Below are 6,980 nucleotides of genomic sequence, written 5' to 3' on the forward strand. Positions count from 1 at the left end.
GAGTTAGAAACATCAATTCAGCTGCCTCTTGCACACTCCCTACTGGGGATGTGCCCACAACCAAGGTACATGCCCTTGACCGGAATCGAACCCAGGACCCTTCAGTCCACAGGCCAATGGTCTAACCACTGAGCCAAACTGGTTAGGACTAGATGTAATCTTTTTTTAAAACTTCCTACATTTTTTTAAAAATTATATTTTATTGATTTTTTACAGTGAGGAAGGGAGAGGGATAGAGTCAGAAACATCGATGAGAGAGAAACATCGATCAGCTGCCTCCTGCACACTCCCTACTGGGGATGTGCCTGCAACCAAGGTACATGCCCTTGACTGGAATCGAACCTGGGACCCCTGAGTCCACAGGCCAACGCTCTATCCACTGAGCCAAACCGGCCAGGGCCTATATGTAATCTTTTTTTTTTTTTAAATTAAATCTTTATTGTTCAGATTATTACAGTTGTTTCTTTTTTCCCCCCATAGCTCCCCTCCACCCGGTTCCCACCCCACCCTCCGCCCTCACCCCCACTGTCCTCATCCATAGGTGCACGATTTTTGTCCAGTCTCTTCCCGCATCCCCCCACACCCCTTTCCCCACCAAGAATAGTCAGTCCACTCCCTTTCTATGCCCCTGATTCTATTATAATCACCAGTTTATTCTGTTCATCAGATTATTTATTCACTTGATTTTTAGATTTACTTGTTGATAGATGTGTATTTGTTGTTCATAATTTGTATCTTTACCTTTTTCTTCTTCCTATTCTTAAAGGGTACCTTTCAGCATTTCATAAAATACTGGTTTGGTGGTGATGAACTCCTTTAGCTTTTCCTTATCTGTGAAGCTCTTTATCTGACCTTCAATTCTGAATGATAGCTTTGCTGGGTTGAGTACTCTTGGTTGTAGGTTCTTGCTATTCATCACTTTGAATATTTCTTGCCACTCCCTTCTGGCCTGCATAGTTTCTGTTGAGAAATCAGCTGACAGTCGTATGGGTACTCCCTTGTAGGTAACTGACTGTTTTTCTCTTACTGCTTTTAAGATTCTCTCTTTGTCTTTTGCTCTTGGCATTTTAATTATGATGTGTCTTGGTGTGGTCCTCTTTGGATTCCTTTTGTTTGGGGTTCTCTGCACTTCCTGGACTTGTAAGTCTATTTCTTTCACCAGGTAGGGGAAGTTTTCTGTCATTATTTCTTCCAATAGGTTTTCAATATCTTGTTCTCTCTCTTCTTCTGGCACCCCTATAATTCGGATGTTGGTACACTTGAAGCTGTCCCAGAGGCTCCTTACACTATCTTCGTATTTTTGGATTCTTTTTTCTTTTTGCTTTTTCGGTTGGGTGTTTTTCCTTCTTTGTATTTCAAATCTTTGACTTGATTCTTGCGATCCTCTAGTCTGCTGTTGGAATTCTGCATAATATCCTTTCTTTCAGTCAGTGTATGCTTAATTTCTAGTTGGTGCTTTTTCATAACCTCGAGGGTCTCACTAGATTTCTTGAGGGTCTCACTACATTTATCGGCAGTCTCACCAGACTTTTTGAGGGTCTTACTAAATTTATCGGCGGTTTCTAGAAAGTTCTTGAAAACCTTAAAAGTGTGGTTTTGAACTCTATATCCAGTAGTTTACTTTCCTCCATTTCTGTCATTTGTGTCCTGTTTCTTTGTCTCCGCATTTTTTATGCTTCCCTGTGTTGATAAAGTGGCTTTCTGTGCTAGGTGTCCTATAGGGCCCAGTGACTCAGCCTCCCCAATTACCTGAGGTGGACACTCTTGGTGCACCCCCTTGTGGGCTTTGTGCACAGTCTTGTTGTAGTTAAACCTTGATTGTTGTAGGTAACACTGGGAGGAATTGACCTCCAGGCCAATTGGCTGAGAATCATCTGTGTCTGCAGTGGGAGAACTTCTGTGCTAGAGACACCCCTCCAGGGCAAGACTTGCTTCAGTGGGGCTTTGGTGCTCACTGAGTCTGCCCCCTGAGTGTGTCCTTTATGAATCCGAGGAGCTGCAATCTGGATGGTCCCACTCTGACCACCGGGCACACTGGCACCTGGATCTCTAAGGAGGTGCTAATCTAGCCTCTGCCTGAGGCTACCCAGCAGGAGCTCAGCTGTCAAGCAATGCGAGTTGCCTTGGGGCCTTGGGCCAGCTGCAGTTTGTTAGGTAATTATCAGATTGCAAAGGGCCAGGCCTTTCATATGCAAAAGCCAGCGCACAGCTTGGGCGGGGCGGGGTGGGGGTCCCAGGGGATCAACAGGGCGGAGCAAGCAGCTATGGCTGCCCTCAGAGGCCCTGCTTCTCAGTGTCCCGGCAATCGCTGCAAGCACCCCCGAGAGAAAGCTGCCTTCGAGTTTCGACCGATGCCAGACAGTCCAGTTTCTCCCGTATGAGTCTGGGTCCCCAGAGACTTGCCCGGAACTGGAGCTCAGAGCTTGAGACTCCCTCCCGAATGAAAAAGATAACCGTGTCCTCAGCCGCCAGCCCTCTCTGCGTGCACCTCCGTACCTCTGTACTTTACTTCCGCACCGCAGCTCCTCTGAGTCTCAGTATGCTTTTCTCTTTCCTTCTAGTTGTAGAATTTCCACTCAGCCAGCCTTCCTGTGGTTCTGGATGATGTCCATTCCGTCTTTTAGTTGTATTCTTGAATTGGTTGTGCTAAGCAGCAATCTCCGGTGTTTACCTATGCTGCCATCTTGGTTTTCTAGATGTAATCTTGAATTATTAAGTTTACAATTCCAAACTTGGGAAATCTAATTGATTGTCAACAGTATAAAAGAACTTACAGGATGGTAAATTTATAGGAAAGCTTTTTTTTAAAATATATTTTTATTGATTTCAGAGAGGTAGAAGGAGCGAGAGATAGAAACATTAATGATGAGAGAGAATCATGGATTGCTGCCTCCCGCATGCCCCACACTGGGGATCAAGTCTGCAACCTAGGCATGTGCCCTTGACCAGAATCGAACCTGGGACCTTTCAGTCCGCAGGTCAACGCTCTATCCACTGAGCCAAGCCAGCTAGGGCAAGAGCTTTCTGTAGAAGTGAAGAGCCCTGCCCTTGCCAGTGTGGCTGGTTGCTGGTTTGATTCCTGGTTAAGGTATATGCCCAGGTTTCGGGCTCAATTCCCAGGATTGGGCATGTGAGAGGCAGCTGATTGATGTTTCACTCTCCTGTGAATATTTCTCTTTCTCCCACTCTCTAAAAAAAAACAAAAAACAAAAAAACCCCCACCACCACCACTAACACACACACACATAAAAAGCCCTAAAGAAAGAAAATCACCACCACTTATGTTTCAAGATCTACCTTTAGAAGGTTTGCTTACAATGACACTAGCCTGCATCTTTTGTCCACATGTAACGGTTTTTAGCATGTGAGTATCCCCAGTAAGCCAGGATTTCCAAAAGTTTGATCGCACTTTTTATGCCATGGTAGGAGCCACATACCTGTTGTCTGACCGAATAAAGTGCTCCCAGGAAAAGCTATTCTGGGGGGACAAGGAAGAAGGGCTCACCTGTGTATGGCGCATGGAAGATGATGCCTGTGTGGGCACAGACAAACTGCTCCAGGAGCTTCACGTTCTGGGGGAAAGTGGTGGAGAAAGGAGTGGGGGGAGAGCAGGACCTTGAGAGACTGGCAGTGCACAATCCCTACACACCACACAGATGACCTGAACCCCTCGTTGCCTCTCCAGATGCTGCCCTCCTCATGTCCCAGTTTTAGTCCCATCACTTTACTGGACACATTCATGAAAACTCCAGCAAACAGTTCCCCTTTCCTGGTCTTTCACCCACTTCACATGCACATCCTACACTTTGTCACTGAGACTCAGAGAGAATGCTCCTCGCCGGGGGTTAGGCTCTGAAATCAACCCTCATGCAAAAAACTGGGGACAGCTGGCATTCTCTGAAATCACCCAGAAAAATAGTGTATGTGCATTCATACATGCACAACATATACTGTGCATGTATGAATGACTCCAATCAATTTTAAAGTTAATGATATAGAATGACTCTCAGCTAGCAAGTTAATCAAAGGAAATGAGACCCAAGGAAAACGCAGGTACATGTGGAGTTGGAATGGCAGGTAGAATCATCCACACCATTAAATTTGTAACTTTTCTCTCTCCCTTGTTATGTGATTATAAACTGTATAAAATTGGTTACAATACCTTTTTATTAATCAACTAGAGGCCCGATGCACGAAATTCGTGCAAGAGTAGGCCTTCCTTCCCCTGGCTGCCGGCACCGGGGACCCCGGCTTCCCTCACAGCCCCAGCTTTGTCTGGAAGGTCATCCGGTCTAATTAGCATATTATGTTTTTATTATTCTAGATTGTACACAGTTGAAATTGAGAAGTTACCTATTGGACTCCTCTACAACTTGTGTCAGAAGGGGGCTGAGAACAGTCACATGCCCTCATCCACTGACACACAAATGCCCTCCGACTTCTGTAGTAACCAGGCACTCAGCTTCTGATCTACTACTTCACTGCAAGCTCAGAAGAGCACGTTCCCATGACCAGCTTTATAAGGTTTTAATTCTTTAAGGAGCAAGTCCTGTCCTCCTCATAATGAAGGCTTTTCCAAAAAGTGCCTTATGTACCTGCCCTCCAGCTGCAAGTCTCAGGCTGCCACCAACCATCAACATGACAAGGAAATAAAACCTCAGAAAAAAACAGTCCAATCTACTTGCTAATAATTGTGATGGATAAAATGAATTTTTGGGCATTGTTCTCCCATTAGAAATGAGCACTTTTCTTGCCTGCCAATTTAGACTGTCAATTTCATAGGGATAAAGCTTTTTACTTTTAGTCCATAGTGGAGGGCAAATGACTAGAGGGAAGATATTTTTATAGTTCCAGGAAACCAGTGCAAAATGGAGTGTAGGGGTGCCAGGCAATCTCTTTAGCAACCTATAAAGGCTCCAAATCCTCATCCTGGAAAAAAGATTCTCCTTACCCTAAAGTCGATGTGCAACTTGTGATCCCGGCAGATAGGGCAGGGATTCCCAGCAACTTTATCTTTACGCTGTAGAGAGAAGAAATTGGGAGGTGACGATGTTCCAAGCCCTGCCAGAAGAAATGCCGCTGCCACTGTCTCTGTGGTCTCCACCCCCACTTCCCAGCCCATCCATGTGCCACTCTCAGAAACTCACAATACAGGTCTTTCGAGTCTTCTGTGGAGGTACTCCACCTTTGTGGTTGCGTCGGTAGTCAGCCCAGACGGGGCGAGAACCATAGCGGGTCTGGTATTCTGAATTGAAAGACCACAAATGTTAGGGTGAAGGAAGTGTCTCTGTCCATTTATTTCACACCCCACAGGACACTCCCTTCCCCACTTAGAGTTACCTTCTGAGTCCAGGTATTTCCAGGGTTCATTCTCATAAGGGGAAATGGGCAAAGAATCTTCCTCAAGGGGGGCTTCAGTGCTGAGAGTTTGGAGGGGAACCTATAAAAGAGGGACAACAAAAAAATGAACTCAAAGCAGAAACCCGATTGTTTTGCTCCCAACACTTCAGGGAGAAGGGGCACGCACATCCATTGTGTTAATGGAATATAGCATTGTATGTACACACACACACACACACACACACACACACACGTGGAAGGTAGCATATTTGTTGGGGTTAAACTGACATTATCAACAACCACTCTCCCAATCTCCAACTGGGACCTAAAAGATGCTAATATTAGAGGATAACAAGTACAGGTGACTGAGAGGCCATCTTACCGGGGAGGGCAACTTAAAAACCTGGCACATATCAGGTATTCATGCTTTTGGGGATGAATTGAGTCTAGTGGATGGAAAGGGCGAAGAAAGGAAAAGTGGGGGTGTCTATCTCCTTGGAAGCAAGATGTATGGCAGGGAAGGGATGGGAGGGCAGGTGCATCTCCAGCTCAGTCCAGTCCAGGATCACTGCGTTTCCCAGCTTTACAGAAGCTGAAGGTCAACATTCCACACGGAAGAGCAAACTTGAGTCCCTAACGCCCAGCTGTAAAGCTACCAGGGCCTGTCATTAGCTCCCGCAGTGACCCTGTGGCCACTCTTCAGTCCCCCTGGGAGTGGCAGCTGGGCAAGTCTTCCAACCCCACCGGCCCACCAAGGACCGTCAGAACGGTGAGTCCATGAGGCTGGAGGGAACCCTCGGTCCAAAGGACTGCGTTAACCCTTCGCGAAGGCTCTGATCACCAGCTGATCTAGTGAGATGGAGGGCTGAGAAACCGTCACCAGGTGGAGGTGACACATCCTGGGAGACAGCAGGACTGGGCAAGTCGGTGCTGGGACCCCAGGGCATCAGATTAGACACCGTCTGTAGCTGAGTTGGCTGTGCGTGCTGGGGTCGGAGGGGGCATTCCTCACCTAGTTGCTTAGCCAAGATGCCCATTTGGGAAGAGGATGGGATCTAAACCTGGCTCTTTGCCTTGGCCGGATGGCTCAATGGGTTGGAGCGTCCTCCATACACCAAAGGTTACGGATTGGCCTCTCCGTCGGGGCACATACCTAGGTTGCCAGTTCGACCCCTGGTCGGGGGCGCGCACGGGAGGCAACTGATCGATGTTTCTCTCTCTCCCTTCCTTTAAAAAAGTCAATAAACTTACCCTCCGGTGAGGATTTTCTAAAAATGCCCGGAGATTTACGGAGGAGCAGGGGAGAGTGGTGGAGGCAAAGTATTGCCTAGACAGCGGAGGCATAAGCACTAGGGGAAGTCTCCGCTCCCGGGTCCCCAGAAGTGGAGCGACGATCTAGAAGGCATAACTAAGTAGTGGTTGTACAAAATGTGCTCCAAGGAGTTACCTGAACTCCGTAGGCACTCCTGAAGGACGAAAGCTTAGGAAGGCGCCTCAGCAGTTTATTCACCACGGAGGCCGCCATCTTGACGCACGCCCAAACCAGGAATGGTCGGCAAGGCTACTGCGCATGCTCCCGGAAACTGACTAGGGCGGGGGCAAAGACCCGCCGCAGTGCGGCCGGCAGCCACGCACTTGCG

General features: G+C 47.4%; 1 protein-coding gene across 3 annotated transcripts in view; it reads right to left on the reverse strand.

Annotated features, from left to right (window-relative positions):
- The window catches only part of MRPS18B (mitochondrial ribosomal protein S18B), an 8,760-nt gene extending 1,829 nt beyond the window's left edge, over positions 1-6,931 (reverse strand). For 2 of the 3 annotated variants that reach the window (XM_023745185.1, XM_023745184.1), the window contains exons 1-5: positions 6,592-6,780; positions 5,341-5,440; positions 5,148-5,245; positions 4,952-5,020; positions 3,506-3,572 (exon numbers count right to left, since the gene is read on the reverse strand). In XM_023745185.1, the coding sequence (XP_023600953.1) occupies positions 3,506-3,572; positions 4,952-5,020; positions 5,148-5,245; positions 5,341-5,440; positions 6,592-6,684 (427 nt within the window). In that variant the 5' untranslated portion in view covers positions 6,685-6,780. The other variant, XM_006103926.3, reaches the window with a different exon arrangement.
- Positions 6,932-6,980: the final 49 nt, after the last annotated feature.

Source organism: Myotis lucifugus, unplaced genomic scaffold, assembly GCF_000147115.1.
Source record: "Myotis lucifugus unplaced genomic scaffold, Myoluc2.0 scaffold_521, whole genome shotgun sequence".
NCBI lineage: Eukaryota > Metazoa > Chordata > Mammalia > Chiroptera > Vespertilionidae > Myotis > Myotis lucifugus.